Source organism: Martes martes (assembly GCF_963455335.1).
Source record: "Martes martes genome assembly, chromosome: 3".
Lineage (NCBI taxonomy): Eukaryota > Metazoa > Chordata > Mammalia > Carnivora > Mustelidae > Martes > Martes martes.
Window position 1 is genome coordinate 66,727,352 of NC_137890.1, and position 26,104 is coordinate 66,753,455.

Sequence of the window (26,104 nt, forward strand, 5' to 3'; positions counted from 1 at the left end):
CAAATGGCCCCTACCTTAAAAGCCTTGCCCAGTGTTCATCCAACAGTGTTCATCATTAATTAATTTTGTCATTAATTAATGTCATCTATAGCATTTTAGTAATTTTAAAGACGTTTTGGAAAAAGGTAAGGTATGTTCACTTTGATTTTTTTCCCTTTTTAGCCTCTCACAATCATAAATGGTATTTGTACAGTTGCTATTTATTCTGAGGAGTCAGGAATTTAACATTGACCTACTGTTACATAGACTTTTGGTGCGCGCGCACACACACTTCTAGACTTTTACCACTGGAGGTTAACTGTCTTAGAATACATTAATAACAAAGATTAGGTTCCAGAAGGGTTGAGAGAATCAGCCTTTGTTCTCCCACCGTGCACTGTGTCCAGGGCTCCCTCTAGCCGTGACGGCTCTCACTGCCCACCACTCTTTGCTAGCCCCTCCAGCGGCCTTGGTTCTGCTGCGGAGAAAGATATTGCGCAAGCGCGGGGGCTGACGACGTGGCGGTGAAGACCTGGACTGGGGGTCCGCGCTGAGCGCCTGGTTCACGTGATTGTCTGAGGGCCTTCTGCCCTCGTCCTTTTCTCTTGGCAGAGTTTCACCTAGACTCTGCGATTCGAAGCTGAGTGACGTCTCCCCACACACCATTTTGAAGGTCAGCGTGGGAAGGACTTGGGCTGGACGGGCCGTGAGTAGTCAGCCCCAGTAGGCGTCACGCGAAAACCGACCTGTGGGTTCCTGCCGCGGGAGCGAGGCTGACGGGCGGGGCGGCCGCGTGACGTGGCGCGCTCTGGAGCGCGCGACTTGGAATGCTTTGTGAGTCCCGGCGTTGGGTCGCGCGCGCGTGTGAGGCGCTAAGAACCACGGGACCGGTCCCGGCCCCGCGCTTCGTAGCGGCGCGGCGTCTGAGGGAGCTGGTCGCTGGGCTGTGGCAGCCGGGCGGGGAACTCTTCAGGTGGCGCCGAAGCGCCCGAGGTCTGGAAGGCGCAGGTGGGGCAGCGGCTGGCGGGGAAGGATTCGCCCTTGGCGCGGGCCCCCCACCCCGAGACGGGCGGGTTGCGTGAGCGACCCGGTCCGCGCGGCCGGACCGGGCGGGGGGAGGGGCAGGGTAAAGGAGGCCCGAAGCCCTGATCCAAGTATCAGACATGGAACTTTAGTTGAAGGAAACAATTTCGAGAGGATAGTTTGCGAAGTTCTCTTAGCCCCCATCTTATATTTATGGGACCTTTGAGCCCAGCGCTCCCTACGCCCTTCACTCCTGTTTACTGGCTAACGCTGCCTCCCACTCGCACGCCTTTGATCGTGCACTTGGAACATCTCTGTCCACCATTCTTGCTGCCTCATACGCGCTGTTTACTTGGCTTCGAAAATGGCTGTGGTTTTGCGCCCTTACAGCTTCGTGAAAGTTCGGTGGTCTTTACAGAATGTCTGCAACCAATAGCAATTGTTTTGGGCATGGATAGCGTTCGGGTTTTGCTCTTTCGAATGCATTTGTTCTTGTTCCTTAAGGGATCGAGCATCGCAGAGGCCCTCCCCGACCTAATTTCTATGTCTGGAAAAAGTTTCTCTTGGAATGTGCACGGTTTCGTGACACGGCATTATTGCGTTACCGTAGAGTTGGCTCATTTTTCCACTCACTAATGAATTGTTTTACTCTGTCACTTAAGGATCCTCGAAATTTATTTTATTGCATTGTAACTTAATGGATTTGCGTTCAAATTCTTGCAGCTTCTGAAATACTGGTAAATATTTAAGAATTCAACACGTTTTCTTTGAAATGTCCAAAAGCAGAACCAAGAAAAAGGGAATGTAAGAATGTCCCCAGTTACAAACGGAGCTATTTTTCGATTGCTCTCCTTTTCAATAACAGATCCCATTTGGAGACATTTTATAGGAAACCTGTTTGAAACAGGAAGGTTTTATGTTGGTACTTTCTCACCTGTGGGGCTTTCTGAAACATCATTTGTGTAGTTCCTCTGACAAGAATGGATGGGAAGCTATTGGAGTGAGTTACATACAGGTATTTGAAAAAGTTCCATCTTCGTTTTTCTTGTAAAGGGCCAGGTAGGCAGGCATTAGAGCACTTTCTGTATTAGGGGCTGTTTGTGATGTTGCCCTTAGCTTGTTACTGCTTTTAGGGTTTGTGGGGTTGAACTAAGTTGTCAGGTGTTTGATTCAGAATTTTGCCTTTTCTCCCGGGATTTTTTTTTTTTAAGCTTACACATGTGCACACCCACACACAGTTATGTCTGAAACAAACACGTTTTACTTCTTTTATTAGAACGTTTCAAAAAGTAAATGTACTATTTGTATCTGGAACCAGGGTTTGGGTTGGGATTTAACATGATTATACTGGTATGGGTACTGTTTTATTTAATACTACAGATTGCCATTTCAAAACTTTCTGTTCTCAACTTTAAAAATGAAAGTATGTGAGGGGCGCCTGGGTAGTACAATCTTTTAACCTGCTGACTCTTGGTTTCTGCTCAGGTGGCGATCTCAGGGTGGTTTCCGTTCAGGTGGTGAGATAGTGCCCCGCCTCCTGCTCAACGCTCACCACCGGAGTTGGCTTAAGACTCCCTCTCCCTCTCCCTGTGCCCCTCCTCACCTTAATAAATCAATCTTTATTTTTTCTTCTTTTTAAAAGACTTCAGTTATTTGAGAAAGAGCACAAGTTGGGAGAGAGGCAGGGAGAGAAACAAGCTCCCTGCTAAGCAGAGAGCCTGAGGCAACTGGATCCCAGAACCCCAGGATCATGACCTGAGCTGAAGGCAGACCCTTAACTGAGAGACTCAGACGCCCTTGAATCTTTAAAGGAAATTTTAAAAATAAAAAAGTATGTGGAATCATGTAATAACGGTTTTTGTCTTTTCAAGCCACTTGATAAGCTCTTAGCTGTGATTAGGGATATCACAGGTATTTTTAAAAATCTTTTTTTATTCTTTTAAGTACTATTCTGCACTTCTTACCCTTGTGAAATGCATTTTCTCAGAGACGTCTGAGAATATATCAAATCCTGGAATAAATCCCAAATTGAAAATGCAGTATTTTAGTACAAACTTTTACTTTCTGTGCTGAAATTCCCCACTACATTTCCCCTGATAGATTTCCAGGTTTTTTTCCCCTGCTAAACTTTTTTTTCTCTCCCAAGATGGAGATGCTAGCAAAAAATGCTGTTTAGCAACTGACCCATGGAATTACACCACCATCACCACTCCCCCACCCCCCCAACACTTTCCTTTTCATTTCCTCAGTGACACATTATTTCAGGAAATCTTTCAGCATACTGTACAACATAAGCTTTGATATGTAGGTATATACAAGATCAGGTGTTGAACACCTTTTCACATGCCATTTAAAGATCCTCTTTTGTGAAGTACCTGTTCATTTTTTTTCTCATTAACAAGAATGAGAAGTTATGCATTTTAATCTGTTAGAGTTATTTTAATGGAGTTTTGGGAGGGAACAGGGCTAACTGCATGTGAGTAACCTGCCATCTTTAAGTGGAAGTAGGTAACTTTAAACTTTCATCCAGATAATTTTTTCTCATTTCTATCCTCTCCAGTGTGTGTTTCAACCTCATTTTTTTTTAAAGATTTTATTTATTTATATGACAGACAGAGATCACAAGTAGGCAGAGAGGCAGGCAGGGGGCGGGAGCAGGCTCCCCGCTGAGCAGAGAGCCTGATGTGGGGCTCAGTCCCAGCACCCTGGGATCATGACCCAAGCCGAAGGCAGAGGCTTTAACCCACTGAGCCACCCGGGCGCCCCTCAACCTCATTTTTTTTTTTTTTAAGGATTTATTTACTTACTTATTTGAGAGAGAGCGTGGGCATGAGCAGGAGGAGCAGAGGAAGAGAGAATCCAAAGCAGACTCCTTGCTCAGCGCAGAGCCTGACTCAGGGCTCAATCTCACAACCCTGAGATCATGACCTGAACTGAAATCAAGAGTTGGATGATTAACTGAGAGAGCCACCCAGACGCCCCTCAACCTCATTTTTAATTAGCTGGATATAATCTGGATTTATATTATAATGAATTTTAAAATGAGGCTCTTTGGTTCCAACATTAGATACATGGTAGGAAACATTTATTTATTACATGAAACTGTAACAAGAAAATTATTCAGTAGATATATTCTAACGTATTCTCTCCTGTTTTTAATTAAAATGATATTTAGGAACAAGGGCATTATTTATCTATTCAACAAGTACATATTGAGTGCATTTTCTATATCAGATATAATAATTGGGTTAGAGAATACAATAATGAACAAGACAGACCAACAAGACTCCTGTCTTCTTGAAATATGTTTAGATAGGAGAAATTGATGATAATTCAGTAAACAAATAGTTAAATTAGATAATTAAAATAATATTTTCTCTTTTACAGAAATGGAGCAAGAGCCACAAAATGGAGAACCTGCCGAAATTAAGATCATCAAGGAAGCATACAAGAAGGCCTTTTTATTTGTTAATAAGGGACTGAATACAGATGAATTAGGTCAGAAGGAAGAAGCAAAGAACTACTATAAGCAAGGAATAGGACACCTGCTCAGAGGAATCAGCGTATCATCAACAGAACCTGAACACATAGGTGCTGGGTGGGAATCTGCTAGACAGATGCAACAGAAAATGAAAGAAACGCTACAGAATGTACGTACCAGGTTGGAAATTCTGGAGAAGGGTCTTGCCACTTCTCTACGGAATGATCTTCAGGAGGTGCCCAAGTTATATCCAGAATTTCCACCTAAAGACATATCTGAAAAGTCACCAGAGCCTCAGTCCTTTAGTTCACCTCCTCAGCACACTGAAGCAAATGGAAACACTTCAACAATAAGTACAGGGTTGGTTCCTGCACCTAGTTCTTTATCCTTACCATCTCAAAGTCATCCAGCCGAAGCACCTCCTGCTTATACTCCTCAGGCTGCTGAGGGTCACTACACTGTATCCTATGGAACAGAATCTGGGGAATTTTCATCAGTTGGAGAAGACTTTTATAGGAATCATTCTCAGCCACCTCCTCTTGAGACCTTAGGGCTAGATGCAGATGAGTTGATTTTGATACCAAATGGAGTACAGATTTTTTTTGTAAATCCTGCAGGGGAAGTTAGTGCACCTTCATATCCAGGGTACCTTCGAATTGTGAGGTTCTTGGATAATTCTCTTGATACTGTTCTAAACCGTCCTCCTGGGTTTCTTCAGGTAAGCCAAAGAAAAATGTAAACATAATTTGAAATATGTATATATACGTTATTTTTGTTTGCCAATATTTATTATATGTCCATGACAATAGGTGCAAAAAGATCATTCTAGTTCTTTATTAATATATTCTGTGAAATTTATGAGCCTTAAGTGTCTATGTGTTTAATAGCTTCTTTTTTTAAAGATACAAAATTGTGGTGTTGTTTTTTCAAAATTGTGTTTTAGTATTAAAACTGTGATGACAAGACCTAAGGGGAACTGGAGCATTCGTCCTTAAAATTCTAATTCTTTATTGAAGAAGAAACCTTCTTCTTGTTGTCAAGCCCCATCTGAGGGGTTGATCTGGGCTAGACCCAGCCTGGTATGTAGAACAGTGGTCCTCAACCAGGAATGATCCCCCCTGCCTCCAGCCACTCTCCAACCCAAGGACATTTTGACAATGTCTGGAGACGTTTTTGGTTGTCACAGCTAGGAGGTGGGTTGTACTACTGCTACTGGCATATAGTAGATAGAGGCCAGGGGGGACTGCTAAACCTCTAAACAGGATCATTTTCATCAATCAAAATTAACCCAAAATGTTAATCATGCAGAGGTTAAGAAACTTTGGCATAGAAGTAGAGATTGCGATGATAATTTAAGATGCATTTCCAGCATTCCAAGCAGATAAATTTATTGGCATGCCCTTGGTCGAAGAGTAAAAACTGTTGCTAAATAACAGCTGGTGTTGTTAGGGCACTGCTGTGGAATTAATGAAATATTCTAAAGGCAATATTTTGAAGGTGATGTTGGAATAACAATCTGTTTTTAAAAGACTGAACATTAGTACAGAGAGTTGGGTTCTAGAAATGAGGACTCCTTTACACTGGGTATAACAAAGAATTTTGCATGCATGTAAGGAAGATGATTGTTTGAGCAAAGCAGGTCTTTTTGTTCAGAGTCCAGATGATGCAGTTGGTTTAGTTACAGCAGTAGTAACCTAGATTGATTTTGTCTTTTTTGGTATACTCCACCTTCAGTTCTTACACAGCTTTTACATGGAATCAACTTGAAAGTTGTTTAAAGATAATTGGAGACTTACTAGGTGTGTTTGAAGGGGTTATTGGGGGCATTGGTGAAAAAAAAAAAGACTTCATTATTGAATAGGAAGAATATTTTATATCCCTGTAGGTTATTTTAGGAAAGAATCTTTGAGGTAGAAAGAGTAGACATTATTGATTGTCATTGTGAGGAGGCTGATTAAAGCTGTAATACTTTCTGCTGACGTGGTAGTAGAGCCGTGTCGTAATACTGGAATTTAAAACCTTTGGTTGGGGAGGTGAGGGGGTGCCTGGATGGCTCAGTCAGTTAAGTGTCAGACTCTTGATTTCAGCACAGGTCATGATCTCAGGGTTGTGATATGGAGCAGAGCTCCATGTTGGGCATGGAGCCTGCTTAAGATTCTCTCTCTCCTGGCGCACCTGGATAGCTCAGTTGTTTGAGTATCTGCCTTCGGCTTGGATCATGATCTCAGGGTCCTGGGATTGAGCCCCATGTCTGGCTTCCTGCTCTGCAGGGAGTCTGCTTCTGCCTCTCTCTCTGCCCTTCCCCTCCTGCTTGTGCTTCTCTCTCTCTCTCAAATGAATAAGTAAAATCTTTAAAAAAAAAAAATTCTCTCTCTCCTCCCTCTCCCCCCACAATGTACACACATTCATAATACATACATACATACATAAAATAAAGTGCAATAAAAAATAAAAAACCTTTGGGGCCCAGGCTACTGGATATGATGGAAAATGAGTATCAGAAACACTCTACTTGGTTACATGAGCTCAACCATTAAAATGATTTGTTCTGTAGTAAAAATTTGTCCTGTTTGAGTGCTTTAAATTAAGTGTTTTTAATCTTTCTAGTGTCTCCTATTTTTGGTTGTAAATAATAAATAAATTGCACCCAAAGTTTAATTTGAGTCTCTTGAAGGGGCTCTTATTTCCATGTATTCAGATATTTCTAACAGTGACCTAAAGGCAGTTAACATGTGTTTACTGAATGTCTCTGTTCTAAAAAACAAACACTAAATCAACTGAGTATTAGAAGTTAAATATAATTTTTTAAAATATAACTTCTTATACTGCAGAAATCACCATAGGTCTGTTTGTGAAATTAGAAATTAATTTGGTCTTAAGTAGGCAGGCATAGAAGTCTAGAGTTTCTGAAAACTATATTTCTTTAGGTTTTAGTTTAATATACTTTTTAAACCTATTAAATTTGTAGTCAGTTCATTAGAACTTAGACGTAAGGTGGTTCTCTGAAAGTGAATCTGGGAGAAATCAGCCTATGGTGGATAAGCCCTCCAACCTGTAATGATCTACCATGAGAAAGGTCTATAAAGTTTCGGTTCGGAAGATTTGGATACCCCAGTTAAATCAAGGTGTCCAGAATGTAGAGAAATCATAACAATAAAGGAAACTTTATCAAATTTTAGTTATTTTAAGTACAACCTTTGCAACTTCTTTTTGTCAGTTTCATATCTCTGCTATTACTACTTTCTTAATATTTCAATATAAATGTCTCATTTGTTGGTGTTCCTGGGTGGCTCAGTCAGTTGTGTCCAGTTCTTGATTTCAGCTCAGATCATGGTCTCAGGGTTAAGATTCTCCCTCTCCCTCTGCTCTACCTCCCTTCTCTTAAATAAATAGATAAAGAGATACATACATAAATAGATAAATAAATGTCTCATTTGTTAATTTTATCATCCCAACCAATATAACAGCTGGGAAATTGAGGGATCGGTGTATTTTTTTCTTAATATATTGAAATACATTACTATTCAAATTTAAATAATCTGGTATATTACTTAAGTCATTTCGTATACCACTCATGGCAATACATCATACTTTGGAAGACACAGTAATCAGTTTTATTATGACTTCTCTAAAGCTTGACTTGTAAAAGATGAAGAGTGGCGTTTGAGGTGACTGAAAAAGAGAATCTATAAAAGAAGAATTTTAAAAGATTTATTAAGGACTTTCCAAGAAAGAATCAGACTTGGATACTCTGATCCTTTTAGGTTTATATTCTGTTGGTCAGAGATGATGGCAGTATACCAGAATTTTCCATTTTTGTTATATGAAATCTTTCATGCTTTTTGACTCATTTAACAATATTTTGATAGAACTTAATGTTCTATTCTAGCTATGTCATGTCAGGTTCTCAGACTTAGTAAAAAAAAAAAAAAGCATTGTGAATGCTGGGTTTCTTTTTTTGTTTTTTGTTTTAGATTTTGTTATTAAAAGAGCGTACAGTGGGGTGAGGGGCAGAGGGAGAGGAGAGAGAGAATCTCAAAGCAGACTCCGTGTTATCTCATGACCCCAAGATTGTGACCTGAGCCAGAATAAGTCAAATGTTTAACCAACTGAGCCACCCAGATGCCCCTGTGAATGCTGGGTTCTAATTAAAGGAATTGTTTGGCTTCTCTGGTGCCAGATTGCTTGTGTCTAAATACTGTCTCCACTTTTTTCACAGACTCAGAGCAACTTAATTAACCTCTCTGTGCCTCAGTTTTCTTGTACATAAAATGACAATATCTAACTTCATGGAATTGCAAGCATTAAATCAGTAAATACATGTACTTGAAAATGGTTTGATTTTATTTCCACAAAAGCATGTCTAGTTTGAATTATAAAGAAAGTCTTAATTTACTTTGTTATTTATTTTGAACTAAACTCATTATTGGTTATCTGTGGGCTATTTAAGGCCACTAATTTGAAGACTATAGTGGAGCAATAATATTTTTAGGACAGTTCTTGTGAGTGATCTACACAAAGATCAGACTAGCAAATGGCTAATTTTTAGTGGGGATTTGTTGGTGCTAATGATTCTGTAACATCTTGTAAAATGCATTTAGAATTTTGAAATGTTCTATGGTATAACAATTCTCAAACCATTGAAAACCTAGTTTTATTCATTGATTTTTTTTTCTAATTAATCCTTTCAGGTTTGTGACTGGTTGTATCCTCTAGTTCCTGATAGATCTCCAGTTCTTAAATGTACCGTGGGAGCCTACATGTTTCCTGATACCATGTTACAAGCGTCAGGATGCTTTGTGGGGGTTGTCTTGTCTTCTGAATTACCAGAGGATGATAGAGAACTTTTTGAGGATTTATTAAGACAGATGTCTGACCTTCGGCTTCAGGTAACTTGTGTGATCATCGTTAGGATGAAATCTACTTTAAAGCAAGCACTTACACTTTTAAAGAAAATTATAATAGGATGTTATATGATCAAAATTAGAAAAATGAGAATATATAATTTGCTCGTGGGTTCACAAATACTAGTTAGAAATTGGCCATAAATAGTGATAAAGATCTTGGACTTTAGGGTCAGTTTACCTGGATTTGAATTTGAACTCTTGCATTAATAGCTGTTTTACTAAAGTTATTGATCTTCTTTTTAGTTTCTCTATCATAAAATGGGAATAATATCTACTTTATTGGGCTGTAGTAAAGATTAAAGTTTAATACATTAACTGCCTTATATCAGTGCTGACAAGTAATAATGTTCTGTGAATGTTAGCTCTTGTTATCACCACAGTCTTCCTGTTCAATTGGAAAAATAGCCTAATGGGACTGAATGGTGAAGTGAAGGTAATTTTGGCATTAGTAGATGGGTTGTGTTGGACATTTTAGGGATATGATTGTCATTTTGAGGAAGAAACAGGTTTTACTTGAGGGAATTGTCTTTGTTCTTGTGATAAATAAAACTAAATAAAGAGAAAATAAAGTGCAATTTAAAATATGGTCTGTCATCCTATGAACTTGCCTAATTAAGCTTTTATTTTTTTTCTCCCCATGTTTTGATCTGTCATAAGGAGTTAAAATACAGAGTATTAAGGAGAGGTGTTCTCAGGTATTCTTCCCTATCCTGATGTAGGACAATAGGGGGAAAATATTTTTGATTCTGAAGTTGAAGGAGATTGACAGCATGATAGTATACTCTCTTATTCTCCACTTCAGTCAATGTATATTTAGAATCTCTTCTTTAACTAGGTAATATGTTAAATGCTGGGTGGGAAGACAGAACAAGAGACTGACTTTAAAGATACCATTTAATAGCTCCTATTCTCAGGCACTTACAGTCTGCTAAATAATCACAGTGCAGGATGATGATAGGTAATGAAATAAAAGTTCAGGAAGGAGATCAGGGAATATTTCACAAAATAGTTGCCTTTGGGTTCAGTCTTAAAACCTCTGTTCCTGTTTTCTTAGGAAGTAGAATACACTTTAATTCCACACCTATCTTGAAAAGATCACAGGTGACAAGAATAGACTACTCACTAAGCATAAGGTCAGAGTCCCCTCTAGCGTTAGGTGTATGGACCATATTATGAGAATGATCTGGTGATCAACATACACTTTAGCATAGCCAATGCTGTACACTTAACTATGGTAACAAAACATGTGGTACCCTTACAGAAATGTGTGTAGCCTCAGTGTGCTCATGGAGAGTAGTTGACAAAGGCAAAAACATGGTCAAATGGGAAGAGTTCAAGTCTTAGCTTTGCTGTTTACTGGCTGAATGAAATGACATTCTTAATTATTTCAGACCTATCACGGAGCAGTTTCTCCCTTCACCCCTACATTCATTGGACCTATCTTACTTTTATATGTTTACTTTTTGGTTGCGCATCACTTTTAGTTTGCTGTGTTGTCCCAGAGCTCCCAACTGTAAATCAAAGTTAGTTTACTAGCTATAATTTTGACTTGTCTTTAGTCTTAAGTATTCATTCAGCAAAGTATATGTGAGCACAATACCTTCAATATTAAGTACAAAAACAGAAAACAAAATCAGTCTTCCAACAATACAGAGTGGTTAAACTGGACATGAGTTTTGTTCATTGCCTTTGGTGGCATTTAGTTTTACACATGTTTCTAAAACTTACCATTTGTTATTTAATTAAATTCAAATGTAGCTACATCTGACTTAATGATAACTTATACTAACAACTTCTCTAAGTTTATCTTTTATGCTTTATCTTTAGAAATTTGGTTTAGCCCATATGCTATGAACTAAAGAACTCAAGGGATTGAGGTTTGGTGATGAGATAAAACAAAAGTGTAGAGGAAAGACCGGCAAAAGTGGTTGTAGACTGTCAAACACATCAGTGTTTGAACAAGCACATTATTAGAACATAATTTAGAGGAAATTTGAATTTGATCTAAGGTTTAGTCTACCCCCTAGGCAAACTGGAACCGGGCAGAAGGAGAAAATGAATTCCAAATCCCTGGAAGAGCTAGATGCTCCTCTGACCAATTGAAGGAAGCCAGTGGCACTGATGTAAGACAGTTGGACCAAGACAATAAGGATGTGCGTCATAAAGGAAAAAGGGGGAAAAAAGTAAGTAAAGTAAGTAAAAAAGCAATAAGGTGGTATGTGTGTGTGTCCTATTCTAATGGTACCTTTTACCAGTTTCAATTATTTATAAAGTCTTATCCCTGTTTACTAAAGCAGAGCAACTTCCAAATTCACAAAATGATCACTGGCAAAAATAATTGGAATCCGCTTTAATATTGTTTTTATTGTTTAATATTGTTTATTGTTTAATATTGTTACTTACACTGTTTTAAAACATATGTTTTGAGGGATAGATTTTTTTGAAGTACTTGAGAAATTTTTGTATTTACATTAAAGCATATCTTTTATCTTTTGTGTTGTGTTGTTCTCTACCTTCCTTAATACACCAGAATCTTGAAGTTAGGTATGCTTTTCCTTACATCACCATTTTTATTCAGTCCCTTGTTTCTTTATGGATGGTCATCAGGAAAGAGAATGAATTTTTTAAAAACATGTTTAGTAGTGGAACACCTTGGCACAGTCACTTGAACATCTGACTTTTGGTTTTGACTCAGGTCTAGATCTTGGGGTCTTGGGATTGAGCTCCATGTCCAGTTTTACGCCCAGCACAGTCTGCTTGAGACTCTCTCTCCCTCTCCATCAGCCCTTCCACCCCCCAACTTGAGCATTCACTCTCTTATAAGTAAATAAGTCTTTAAAAAATATGTTTAGTAGTTTTTCATTTCTTAGATCCTGAGTATATGATATGTTCCAAGTGGTAGTAAGTTCAGTAAGTTTTTTTTTAGTGCTAGAATGCTGAGCCTAGTGGAAAAGTTAAATTTCTTATCTCAAGAAATTTCTTGTCTATTGGGGAGGACAGATTAGTAAAGAGCATTGCTAGCCAGTGTGATCATTAGGTGAAGGTACATAGGTTATATAGTAGGCTAGATTGCACCATCTAATATACAACCTAGCTTCATCAATAAGTATGAGCCTATGGTGGTGTGGGAAGCAGTAAGGAAGGCTTCTGAGAGGGCATTGTGACTAAGATGACTCCTGAGAGATGAAGCAAAATTTGGTCATACTCATAGCAGTTTGAAGGAGATTCTAGGCAGAAGTAGTAACATAAGCAAATACACGAAGAAAGAAAATACCATTGCATGAGTATTGAATTACAAATGGTTTTGTATTGTTCATTGTTTTATTCCATGTTGTAAGTGCTCAATAAGTATCTTAGAATTATCATACCACTTGAATAGTCTGTACTTTTAAGTTTTTTTTAAAAAATTGTATTTATTTGAGAGAGAGAGAGCACAAGCAAGATGGGGGCAGAGGGAGAAGGAGAAGCAGACTCCTGCCCAGCAGGGAGCCCAACATGGGGCTAGACCCCAGGACCCTGGGATCATAACCTGAGCTGAAGGCAGACACTTAACTAACTGAGCCACCCAAGTACCCCTTGAATATTCTACATTTATTTGTGGATTATGTTGAACATCTTAGACCAACTTTATGGAGGACACTGGGAGTCCAAGATGGTGCCAAGAAATATATTTATTAAAAATTAAAAAAAATTTTTTTAGATTTGCACAAAAAGCAAATACAAAAGATACTTAATGAAAAGTAATTCTATCTCCCATTCCTATCTATCCCTTAGCCACTTAGCTCCCTGCTCTAGATATATTATTGCTAGCTTCTTATCCTTGCAGATAAATTCAGACATATATACATACACATTTATTTTGTGTGTGAATATATGTGTATATGTACACATTCACATAAGAATACAAATGGAAGCATGGAAGACATACTGTTTTGCTCCTTTCTTTTTACTTAGTATGTTTGGAAATTTTTCACATCATTTAAAACTTCCATTTTTAAGAAATTTAATTTGTTAACTAAAAAAAGCAAATTACATAAACAGGTATATACATTGAAAAACTCTACTCCCACCTTTGTCCATACCATTGCCCCTGCCATAATAGGTAATCACTTTTTATCAAGATCTTGGGTTTCTTCCCTAGGTTTCTTGAGGCAGGTAAAAGCAAATAAAAACAGATTTCTCTCCCTTTCTTATACCAAAGGTAACATCATAGAATGTCCTGTATTTTATTTTTTTTATTTGATAAATTCTGGGGATCTTTCAATGTTATAAATGGAGAACCCTCTCAGTCTTTTTTATAGCTACCTCGTATTTCATTGTATGGATTTATGGTAGTTTTCTTTAACCAATCTATTATTGAGTCTTGGATGATTGTACGCTTTGCTATTAGAAACTGCTTCAGTGAGTAGCTTTGTAGATCCACTGTTTCATACATTTGCAGGTAATTCATCAGATACATTCTTAGAAGTGGGGTTACTGAGTCAGTAAATAAATACATTTGTAATTTTGATAGATTTTGCTAAGTTGCCCTCCCTAAGGACTATACTCTTTAGCACTCCCACTGGCATTATAGGAAACCTGTTTCTTCATAGCTTAGTCCACACAGTGGGTGATCGGCCTCTGTATTTTGGCAGTCTGATAGATAAGAAATTGTGTATTGGAATATCTTAATTTGCATTGATTTTATTGTGAGTGCTGTTGTGTATCTGCTTAGGGGTTCTTTGAATTTTGTGTCCTGTGGGATGTCTGTTCTTGTCATTTGTCCATTTTTTATTACTGGGTTGCTAGTCTTTCTTCCCGATTTCCGGGGGCTCTCTATGTATTAGGACATTGGCTCATTATTTAAGATAGAAATTGCTAATATTATGTTCATTTTGTCTTTAGGTTTTAATTAGGAATGGCTTCCCCTCCCCCCATAGAAGTTTTCATTTCGTTTTTAATGTTTTATATTTTAAGTGAAGTTCTCTTCATACTTCCATTGGGAAGTTTGATTTTCAAGAAATTTTATAGTATTACGAGATCTGAGTTAGCCTGCTGTTAAGTTCTTAGAATGAATAAATTTAGCTTTGACATTTTAAGTGTTGGCCTTAGTTCTCATAACAACTGTTAAATTAGCAAAATGCAGGTATATCTGTGTCCCTATTTCCATTTAGATGGAATAGCAGTGTTTATATATTTTTACTTGCTTTTACTTGATTTCTATCAAAACCAGTTTATTTGGATACATCCTTCCTTATTGATTGAGTCATTTAACAAATCTTTTAAATCTTACTGAGTATCATGTGCATACTGCCATCAAGGGGTTGATAAGTTTATCAACTTATCAGTCTCATCAGTTTAAATATGATTTGATAAATGCTATATTGGAAGTATGTTGGTATTTAAACTTTACTTTCCAGCGAGACCTTATATAAGACCAGGACATTTTCAAGCTTTACGGCAGTTGTGGTATTTTGCTTTCTGTTATAAAATATACTGGTAACTATGTTGGCTGGAGGTATTTTTATTAATTATATCTAATATTTGTTGGCTTAATATTTTATTACATAATGCTTATATTTTCCCATTATAATTCTTTATTGTTTTACATTTGAAACATTTTTACTAGGCTAAAGACACTTCAAGTGAAGAAGTTAATCTGAGTCACATTGTACCTTATGAGCCAGTTTCAGAAGAAAAAGCAAAGGAGTTACCTGAATGGAGTGAGAAAGTGGCTCAAAATATTTTGTCAGGTATTACAGTAATGTTAATTTTTTCCCCCTATAATGTGAAACCTTTGGAATCCATAAGAGAATCCTTAGAAAGACAGTATTTTGTATGGTTCTAAATGATTTTTGGTTCTAAATGATCATTTTATAAATACTTTAAAACAGAAGGAACTAGTCTTGTAGAACATTACATATTATCACATAGGTAGAAATTCTTGACTATTTTCTGTTTCACTCTAGGGAAAATTGATAGTCAGAATCTTTGGGAATCTTTGGGAATCCCCAAACTCTCAGGATAGCTCTTCTGAACATAAAATTAGTTATTTTCCATTCTTCTTTGAAATTCCTCTTCAGTCCTTTTCTCCCCTTCTCCCCCTTCCTCTTCTTCTAAGAAAAATGGTGAGGTACTCATCCCGTCTTTGGAAGCAAAGTAGCATTCCCTAACCACACTGCAATGGAGGTATGAAGAGACCTGAGGATTATAGCTAAGCTGTTTGGGATGTAGGCTGTACTATTTAATTCTGGTTAGAAAGGGTATCAGATCAATTATTTTAAAACCAGAATGATCAGGGCACTTGGGTGGCTCAGTGGGTTGAAGCCTCTGCCTTTGGCTCGGGTCATGATCCCAGGGTCCTGGGATGGAGCCCCACATCGGGCTGTCCGCTCAGCAGGGAGCCTGCTTCCCTTCCTCTCTCTCTGCCTGCCTCTCTGCCTACTCATGGTCTCTGTCTGTCAAATAAATATATAAAATCTTTAAAAAAAAAATAAAACCAGAATGATCATTACTGACATATGTCTCTCCACGTTCATTGGTTAACATTTTAGCTTTTCAACTGTTTTAGCTCTCAGATTTTTAGACCTTCTATTTTGTTTTTAAAAACATTGCCAGTCACTCTTTAGTAAGCCAAATTTGTGACCCTGTAAAGAGATCTTGACCAGTCATTTAAAAGACTGTCAATTAGACTTCCATCACTGTACTAAAAACCCATTAAAATAATAAAGATGTCTAAAGCAGAGGAAACCTTCAACATGAAAAACCAACAAACTAAAATAAGTGAAAATTAATTAACTAAGAACTAACATAATATTTTGCCCATGTCAGAGAGCTGCTCTAGATAAGACAAAGCCAGATTTTTCAGTTACAATTTTAACAGTTAAAATTGAGCCTTGAAAAAGATTTTCAAAGAAGTTCTAAAGAAAAATCTTCACTCTTATTATCCTGTCCCATAACTTTACAGATTGCTAGGCTCTTAGGTCAGCATTCAGAAAATTTGTCTATATTCACGTATATGTAGATAACTAATTTCAAAGTTTATTTTCTTAAGTTTTTTTTAATTTGTACTGCTCAAGATAGTTCTATTTATTACTGCTGTGTAACAAACCATCCCAAACTTAATGGCATGAAACAACAAACATTTGTTTGTGGTACTGTGGGCCAGGTATTCCAAAAGGTCACAACAGGGATGGCTTACATCTGCTTCATGATGGCAGGACCTCAGCTAGGAAGACCCAAAGACTGACTAGTGACTCAGTAGCTGGGGGCTGAAATCATCTGAAGTCTCCTTCATTCACAAATCTGGCATCTGGGTTGGAAGAGCTCAAAATCTAGGACTGCCAAATAGAGTACCTAGACATGGTCTCCATGTGTTTGACAGCTTAGCAGCCTTTAGCTAGTCAGGCTTCTACATGGTAGCTCAGGGTTTCCAAGCATGAATGATATAGCAAACAGGCAGAAGCCACGTACCCTTTCTAACAACTTCTTGGAAATTTCCAGTATCTTTCACTACAAGAAGATAACAGATTTAAGGGGATTTGACATAGACCTACCCCACATCGCAATGGGAGGAATGTCAAGGTCATGTTGAAAGAACATGAACAGCTGATACTGTTTGGCTACCTTTGGAAAGTATTGTATGCCACTAAGTCTTTTTTTTAAAGATTTTATTTATTTATTTGACAGAGAGACAGTGAGAGAAGGAACACAAGCTGGGAGAGTGGGAGAGGAGGAGCAGTCTTCCTGCTGAGCAGGGAGCCCAATGCAGGGCTCGATCCCAGGACTCTGGGATCATGACTTAAGCCAAAAGCAGACACTTAACGGCTGAGCCACCCAGGTGCCCCTCTATGCCACTAAGTCTTAGGCCTCCTAAGTACCACACAGATTGCATGTACTGGTTCTATTCAAAGAGCAGAGCACCCTTAGAATCAGCTAATCCTGAGGCCAGATCTCTTTAGAGATTTCAGAAAAACTCTGAGCAGTGCATCATTTGAAAATGAGCAAAAATCACACTCTGATAACACTTAGGGGCCTGCTTTACTACTTGAGACTTTTAGTAGGCTTTTGTAACTCTTTCCTTTTCTTCTTATCTCCTCAGTTCTAGCAATAGCCCTAGTAGTTGGTTACGTTAAAATTATTTAACTGCCACTCAGAGTACATACCTCTTTATGTGCTTTTTAATAGGTAGGATGAAAACCAACTAGCTCATCAAATACTTAAGGTACAGGTAATTAAAAAAGTGGCAGAAGGGCGCCTGGGTGGCTCAGTGGGTAAAGCCTCTGCCTTCAGCTCGGGTCATGATCCCAGGGTCCTGGGATCGAGGCCCGCATCGGGCTCTCTGCTCGGCGGGGAGCCTGCTTCCCTTCCTCCCTCTCTCCCTGCCTCTGCCTACTTGTAATCTCTGTCTGTCAAATAAATAAATAAAATCTTTAAAAAAAAAAAAAAGTGGCAGAAAATATTCAAGATTTACTTCAGGGAAAGTGATCTGATCTGTCCAGAGACTGTTTCTACCTGACTGATGCAGGCTCTATACAAAGATAAGTAATCAGGGATCTAAATTGAGCTTATTCACTTTATCCCATGGTTTGTTCCTGTCCAGTGTCTGAAGATCAGTAAAGATCAGTAGAAGTTACAGTATGGTGTTTTGTGAATATAAAAAGTGAAAAAACATGAAGTTACTGCTTAAAATTTACCTGTGTAGCATATTGGCTTGAAAGGCTAGAATTACACTTTTAAGAAGGCAACTGCCAAACATTTTAGATGGAGATTTTAATAAGCTCATTTAGGAAGAGGTATAGAATCATCAGCAATAGACTGTTAAGAGCACCAGCCGCATTGGGTTAGATTTGAATGAGATCATTTTAAGTCATCTGGCAGTTTCTCATTTATTCAGCAAACATCCATTGCCTGGATGGCATGCCATTAAATGGTTGCATATAAAACGAATATGGATAGAATAAATCTGTATCTGGCTCTACACATGCCATTTAAAAGATCTTAATAGCTACCAGTAAAATATTACATTTCCTGATCTTCTATTGTAATATCTTAGGTTTTAAAGTATTATCTCTATTATACACTCTTCCATGGTGATAACTTCTTTATAATTTGCATCTAGTATTTCTCTTTCTCAATCTTAGGACTTTTCACTTATCTAATTTCCATTTGTTCTTAGTCATCAATAGACTCTGTCCCTCTTGTTTATTTTATTGTGGAGTATAGTCTACTTAAGCTTTCCTTTGCTTCATTGTCATTTATGATTTCTCAGTCTTCCTTCTTCAAGTTCAGCCAGTTTTTTACTTCTTAAATCTTTTTCAACCTGTAAGTTAACTGCAAACCCCTTATATATTTTTTTAATAGAGATCTTCAGTCCCTTCATTGTTATGGGAATTCCTTGCTGGAAGATACCTGTCTGGGTTTGAGACCTGGTCCTCCTGCAGGGGAGGACAGTGGGGGTAGTGTTTGAGCTAGAGGTGGACATGTTGACTAAAACAGGAAGAGAAACACAACAGTTTTTCTAATCAGTTACCACTTGGCAACTTTATTTCATTGTTTTTTATTCATTTTTATTTTTCATTGTTCGTATTTTTAAATAAACAGGATTTTCATATGTCACTGGATGCCTACTCACTCACAGGCCAGAGTAATTACATAAAAACCATGCCACAGACCTTTGGAGAATATACTTAGGTATTTCATATGTTTAGCTTTAAAAGCTGCTTTTTTCAGGGTATAGCCAAAAAGGAAATATTTAAAATTGTAAGCTTTCCAAGGCAAGGTAACACTTTCTTCTTCCTCTTAGGGAAAACTGTTCTCCTGGGGATTTCTCCTTGCTTTTTCCATCTCCTTCCCACTTCTCCTTTCCTCAAGTGTACACAGGGACTTTTCACTAGAGAAGTCTATGCTATCCTGCTTTCTGTCTTGACAGTCTTATTTTTTGTGTGTGCTCTAAGAAACATTGAGCAAAGCCAAAGGGCTGGGAACTACTCTCATGAGAAATGGCTAAACCATCTAGGCTTCCCGTTTTCTTCTTATGTATTGAGTGTTCTTCTGTCTTTGTCATTCAGGTTCATGTTATATATTAAAAGGTGTGGAGATCATGGGATTTGGGTTTGGGGTTGAGGGAGGAAAAGGACCCCCTGCCTTGTGCCTTTTGTCTAAAGCAAGCAAGCAAGAGTTCTGTCTTGATGTTTGAGATCTAGCAGGTTCATTGGTTTCTAATTTGCATCATTTGTGTCTAAACCCCTCAGCACTTCATAGAGGAAAAGTGGTACCTGGACTAAGGCAAGAACAAGGAAGCCTGGGTCCTCAAGCCAAATACTGTGTTATTGGCACCAAAACCCAAAATTAGTCCCTAACAATAGTAATAATAGTGTGGTAAATAACGTGTAGAGAGATACCTACAAGTTGTAGTAGCAGCAGAGTAATACAGAACTATGTTACTGAGTGATCTGTGACCTAAGTACTGAAAGATGAATTTACTTAGAAAAAGTGTATTCCGGGACGCCTGGGTGGCTCAGTTGGTTAAGCAGCTGCCTTCAGCTCAGGTCATGATCCCAGGGTCTTGGGATCGAGTCCCGCATCGGGCTCCTTGTTCAGCGGAGAGCCTGCTTCTCCCTCTGCCTCTGCCTGCCTCTCTGCCTGTGCTCACTCTCTCTGACAAATGAATAAATAAAAAAAATCTTAAAAAAAAAAAAAAAAGAAAAAGTGTATTCCAGACAGAAAATTACAAGTGTAAAGTTGGCTTAAAAGTTTATGGTGTGTTTAGGATCTGAACATTGAATTCCTTGGGTTTTTTCTTTTGAGTTATTAAAGGGTTTATAGGTATAATCAGCTCTAATATTGTGGACTTCTTAATTTTCCTATAAAAAGGTGCTTCCTGGGTGAGCTGGGGTTTGGTCAAAGGTGCTGAATTTACTGGCAGAGCAATCCAGAAAGGTGCTTCTAAACTCCGTGAACGGATTCAACCAGAAGAAAAACCAGTGGAAGTTAGTCCCGCTGTGACCAAGGGACTTTATATAGCAAAGCAGGCTACAGGAGGAGCAGCAAAAGTCAGTCAGTTCCTGGGTAAAGTAACTTTGGAGGACTTTACTTCTTTCAGCTAAATTAAAAATGATCTCTTAATTCAGGTTAATTTAAATGTTCATTTAGATGGTTTAACCTTAAGAGTAAAGGATTAGGACAAAGCAGTATCGTCTTGCTACTCATAGCGGGATCTATAGCAACAACATCAACCTATCCGAGAGCCCTAGAAATATTGCAAATACTTGGTACACATTACTGATTCAGAAACAAGATCTCTAGGTGATTGTTATTTGCATATTAGTTTGAGAAACATTGGTTAAAGGATTATTTTGATGTGTTAGGGGATTGTCCATGCCTTTGAAAAGGAATGGCTCTGAATGTATTTGCTATCCTTGATTATGACATGTTCTTTTAAGGACAGCTCACTGTGTCTTAGTTGGGGTGGAGTGGGAGGGATGTATTGTTTGAATTAAGCTGATTTGGTGATTCTGATGTCAGCCTTCCCAAGTAATATGTCTTTTCATCTTCCTTGAGAATCATAGATCTAAAGTTTGGTATTTTAAGATGGCCAGATAACTCCTTAATGAATTATCATTAGATTTAGTAAGATGATCTTTTTGGTATTCAGTATTCTTCCAATCAGATTTTGGTTTGTTTACTTTTATATAGACTTAAATACTTTATTACTGTTTCAGTGAAATATTTGTCAATGTGGAGAAAACAGAAGTACATATAGCTGGAAAACATGAAAGATGGACCTACAAGTCTTGTTTTGCAGCAATCTTGGTTTTTTTTTTAAGCAAAATTGCCAAAAAGAACATTATGTTTAAGAGGCAAAGTTTTATCATTAGGTTCTGCAAACGTATCTTTAAACCAAATAATAGCCTTTGTTTAAAAACTGGCCAGCCTTGGTTCTCATCCTTATATAGAAATGCTAAATTATGCAATAAAACAACTTTAGATGCTCATGTAAGAATTTTGCTAAAGAGTGGTAAAATCAAGGGAAGAATACATTTTTTCTAAGTGTTTCCCCTTTCTTATGGTTTCATTAGTTGACGGAGTTTGCACTGTAGCAAATTGTGTTGGAAAGGAACTAGCTCCACATGTCAAGAAGCATGGAAGCAAACTTGTTCCAGAATCTCTTAAAAAAGACAGAAATGGGAAGTCTGCCCTGGATGGTGCGATGGTCGTAGCTGCAAGTAGTGTTCAAGGTAACAAAGACCCATAAATTTAACTAGGAAGGTCCATTTGTTTAGCTGGAGTTTTACTTACTTCTAAATATATTTGCAGGATTTTCAACTGTCTGGCAGGGATTGGAATGTGCAGCCAAATGTATTGTTAACAATGTTTCAGCAGAAACTGTACAGACTGTCAGATACAAGTAAGTTGAGTTTTATCATTTTAATGAATAAATCTGTTCTAGCATTTGCAAAAATTCAGGACAGTTAAAATGACTGTGCCATTATTGAATATCTAATAAAACAATTTTTTTACTCTCTGTTTTTCTTAATATTTTTGGCAAATTAATAGAAATATGTGACTTTGCCTTGTATTACTAATGGTTATATTTGTTCATCATTCATGCAACGAGTAAGCTTAATGACAAAAAAAAATCCTGTAGTTTCTGAATACCTTATTAACTGCACGTTTTTGTGATGGGTGATGTTTGCCAGTAGTTTTGCTGGGAGAAACTTGAATTTTAATTAATCTATTGTACCTTGTTAACGTTAGCCCCTTCTGTATACAAAGAATGTTAAATATTGTCACATCTTATTTGACTCTACCATTATTCATTCTTATTGGAAGGGACAGATGGTAGGTTATCTATTTCCTATATTAAGATGTGGGCAAACATAGAAATGAGGGATCTGCCCAGGCTAATCTGATAAGTGTTAAAGGTGAGACTTAAAATAGGATCATCTGATTTTAGCTCATTATTCTTTATAAGTCCTCGAGGAACCTAGGTCTAAAAAATAAATCTAGTATGAAGGCCCCGAGTTCCTTTCTTAGCTTTGAATTAGTTTAAAGCCTAGTATTAAATTTTTATTTAGAAACCAAAAAGTAATATTCATGGTATTCTCAACTCTCAGTTATTTGTTTTAATTATCTACTCACATTTCAGATCATACTTATGTATCAGACATTGTGTTCAGTGCTTTTTAATATATGTATTTATGGGGCGCCTGGGTGGCTCAGTGGGTTAGGCCTCTGCCTTTGGCTCGGGTCATGATCCCAGGGTCCTGGGATCGAGCCCCGCATTGGGCTTTCTGCTCAGCAGGGAGCCTGCTTCCTCGTCTCTCTCTGCCTGCCTCTCCATCTACTTGTGATCTATCAAGTGAATAAAATCTTTAATATATGTATTTAATCTTCAATATTATTTTTTTTTGAGGGGGGAGAGGGAGAGAAAGAAGGGTGGGGGAGGAGCAGAGGGAGAGAGAGAGAGAGAGACTCTTAAGCAGGCTTCATGCCCAGTGCAGAGTCCAATGTGGGGCTCCATCTCACAAACCTGAGGTCATGACCCCAGCCAAAATCAAGAGTCAGATACTTAACCCACCGACCCACCCAGGCACCTCTAATCTTTAACACTATTATCTCCATTTTATAAATGAGGAAGCCAAAGCATAGAGCTGTTAAATAACCTTGTTGAAGATTATATCCCTGGTAAGTAGTAAAGCTGGGATGTAAGCCAGGTCTCTCTGTGTCATGCATTGTGAAAGAACAGTACTGGAGCCACCCTGTGCTTGATGGGACTTTTGTGCAAGTTTAGTATCTAGAGTTAGAAATCACGATCTATCATGCATTTACATTCTCTCCCACTATAGTAAATTACTAGTGGCTTAGCAAAAACTAACTTAGTTTCCAGACTGAGTTGATTTGATCTCCAACTGGAGCATGCATACCTTTTGAGTCAAAGCAACATAACATCTTGACCAAAAGATTTGGCAAAGAAAATACAGAATAGATCTGAAATTCTTTTTGTGGAAATAAAAAAAAAAAAAAACAAGTCTTCTAGCTTACTACCTCTGGGTACTTTTAACCTTGATCTCTAGTACTCTTTGTGTTGTGACTCTGAGGTTACTTTGGTAGATCAATCGTAATTAGAAAAATGGTTTTTTCTTTGTTGCAAGAGTCCAAGAAAATCAGCTGTGCCTTTTAGGCCAAAAGTGAATTATTTTTAGATTATCAGTATCATTTGTTAGCTGAATAAGTAGGCAATCATGTTAGAAAGTAGTAAATGCTTCCAGCAGCTTTGCCTATTTCCTACTTTAATTTAAAAAATGCTTATCTAAGTACAATTAAATAGAGCTTTAGTAAAGGTTAGCAAGGTTTTGGTGTAGATACTGTATTTTTGGTCCTTAGTGAGGAGATCTTAATATGATGAAAAGGACACTTTTTAACAGTGGTTTTGAGCTAATTTATTTTTATTATGGTATGTATTGCTGTTCTTTTTATCCTTTACTCCAAAGATTCGTGGAGTGAAAAAACAGGTGAGAATTTAGTTAAGTAGGTTTATATTTCTAACTATAAACTACTTTGGTCTTAGCAGTAATTTAATTAGAAACTTGGAAAGATATGATGTGCAGTGGGAATGTAAAAGGTTTTGTAATACTGTTTCCTCACTTAGGAATAATCTGGCCCAGAAGTAGAAATTGTCTTTTAAATGAAGAAACAAGTATCAAATCAGTAGTAACTTAATATTTATCACTGAAGAAATGGAAGAGCTAGTTATTCATTTAATTTAGTTCTGACTTATTTACATAAATTTACATTTCTGAATGTAAATTTATATATTTATGATTTTACACTTTGAAAAAGTATTTGATAGCGTAAGCATTTGTGTTTCTTTTCTAATCCAATTGATGATAATGTAATAAAATTTGTATTCTTATTGACTATAAGTTATTCTCCCAAGTTGTTTTGAATCTGCCATAATTGTATGCATTATGCCTAGGAGAAAAACAAATGTATTATATATACTTCCTTATCTGATTTCTGGTGTTGAAAGCCAATACAGAAGATTATCTTTTCATTTAGGCATATTTAAAAGCAGATTGTGTTAGAGAAGTATATTATTTATACCTTTCATGGATTTATTTATTTATTTTTTATACCTACAAATGCCTATTTTTATTTATTTATTTATTTAATTTTAGTTTATTTTTTCAGTGTTCCAAGATTCATTGTTTATGTATCACACCCAGTGCTCCATGCAATATATGCCCTCAATACCCACCACCAGGCTCACCCATCCCCCCACCCCCCTCCCTTCCAAAACCGTCAGTTTGTCTCTCAGAGTCCACAGTCTCACATGGTTCGTCTCCTCCTCCAATTTCCCCCAATTCACTTTTCCTTTCCTTCTTCTAATGTCCTCCATGTTATTCCTTACTCTCCACAAGTAAGTGAAACCATATGATAATTGACTCTCTCTGCTTGACTTACTTCACTCAGCATAATCTTCTCTAGACCTATCCATGTTGATACAAAAGTTGGGTGTTCATCCTTTCTGATGGAGGCATAATATTCTGTTGTATATATGAATCGTATCTTCTTTATCCATTCATCTGTTGAAGGGCATCTTGGCTCTTTCCACAGTTTGACAACTGTGGCCATTGCTGCTATGAACACTGGGGTACATATGGCCCTTTTCACTGTGTCTGTATCTTTGGAGTAAATATCCAGTAGTGCAATTGCAGGGTCATAGGGTAGCTCTACTTTTAATTTCTTAAGGAATCTCCACACTGTTTTCCTAAGTGGCTGCACCAACTTGCGTTCCCACCAACAATGTAAGAGGGTTCCCCTTTCTCCACATTCTCTCCAACACTTGTTGTTTCTTGTCTTGTTAATTTTGGCCATTCTAACTGGGTAAGGTGGTATCTCAATGTGGTTTTGATTTGAATCTCCCTGATGGCTAATGATGATGAACATTTTTTCATATGTCTGTTAGCCATTTGTATGACTTCTTTGGAGAAGTGTCTGTTCGTGTCTTCTGCCCATTTTTTGATGTGATTATCTGTTTTTTGAGTGTTGAATTTGAGGAGTTCTTTATAGATATTAGATATCAGCCCTTTGTCTGCAGTGTCATTTGCAAGTATCTTCTCCCATTCTGTGGGTTGCCTCTTTGTTTTATTGACTGTTTCCTTTGCTGTGCAGAAGCTTTTGATCTTGATGAAGTCCCAAAAGTTCATTTTCACTTTTGTTTCCTTTGCCTTTGGAGACATGTCTTGAAAGAAGTTGCTGTGACCGATGTCGAAGAGGTTACTGCCTGTGTTCTCTAGGATTTTAATAGATTCCTGTCTCACACTGAGGTCTTTTTTCCATTGTGAGCTTATCTTTGCATATGGTGTAAGAGAATGGTTGAGTTTCATTCTTCTATACATGGCTGTCCAATTTTCCCAGCACCATTTATTGAAGAGAATGTCTTTTTTTCAACTAGATATTTTTTCCTGCTTTGTCAAAGGTTATTTTACCATAGAGTTGCGGGCCCATATCTGGACTCTCTACTCTGTTTCACTGGTCTATGTGTCTGTTTTTGTGCCGGTACCATGCTGTCTTGGTGATGACAGCTTTGTAGTAAAGCCTGAAATCAGGCAATGTGATGCCCCCAGTTTTGTTTTTCTTTTTCAACATTTCCTTAGCAATTTGGTGTCTTTTCTGGTTCCATACAAATTTCAGGATTGTTTGTTCCAGTACTTTGAAAAATACTGGT

At 37.7% G+C, this 26,104-nt stretch overlaps 1 protein-coding gene across 7 annotated transcripts in view; it reads left to right on the forward strand.

The window, feature by feature from the left end:
• The first annotated feature begins 474 nt into the window (after positions 1-474).
• The window catches only part of SPART (spartin), a 38,013-nt gene continuing 12,383 nt past the window's right edge, over positions 475-26,104 (forward strand). The window contains exons 1-8 of one of the 7 annotated variants that reach the window (XM_080798401.1): positions 475-652; positions 4,390-5,201; positions 9,175-9,372; positions 11,418-11,582; positions 14,999-15,122; positions 20,245-20,439; positions 21,450-21,608; positions 21,688-21,778. In XM_080798401.1, coding sequence (XP_080654527.1) covers positions 4,392-5,201; positions 9,175-9,372; positions 11,418-11,582; positions 14,999-15,122; positions 20,245-20,439; positions 21,450-21,608; positions 21,688-21,778 — 1,742 coding nt within the window. In that variant the 5' untranslated portion in view covers positions 475-652; positions 4,390-4,391. Of the gene's footprint in view, positions 988-4,389; positions 5,202-9,174; positions 9,373-11,417; positions 11,583-14,998; positions 15,123-20,244; positions 20,440-21,449; positions 21,609-21,687; positions 21,779-26,104 lie in introns of all 7 variants that reach the window. The other 6 variants (XM_080798403.1, XM_080798402.1, XM_080798399.1 and 3 more) reach the window with 6 other exon arrangements.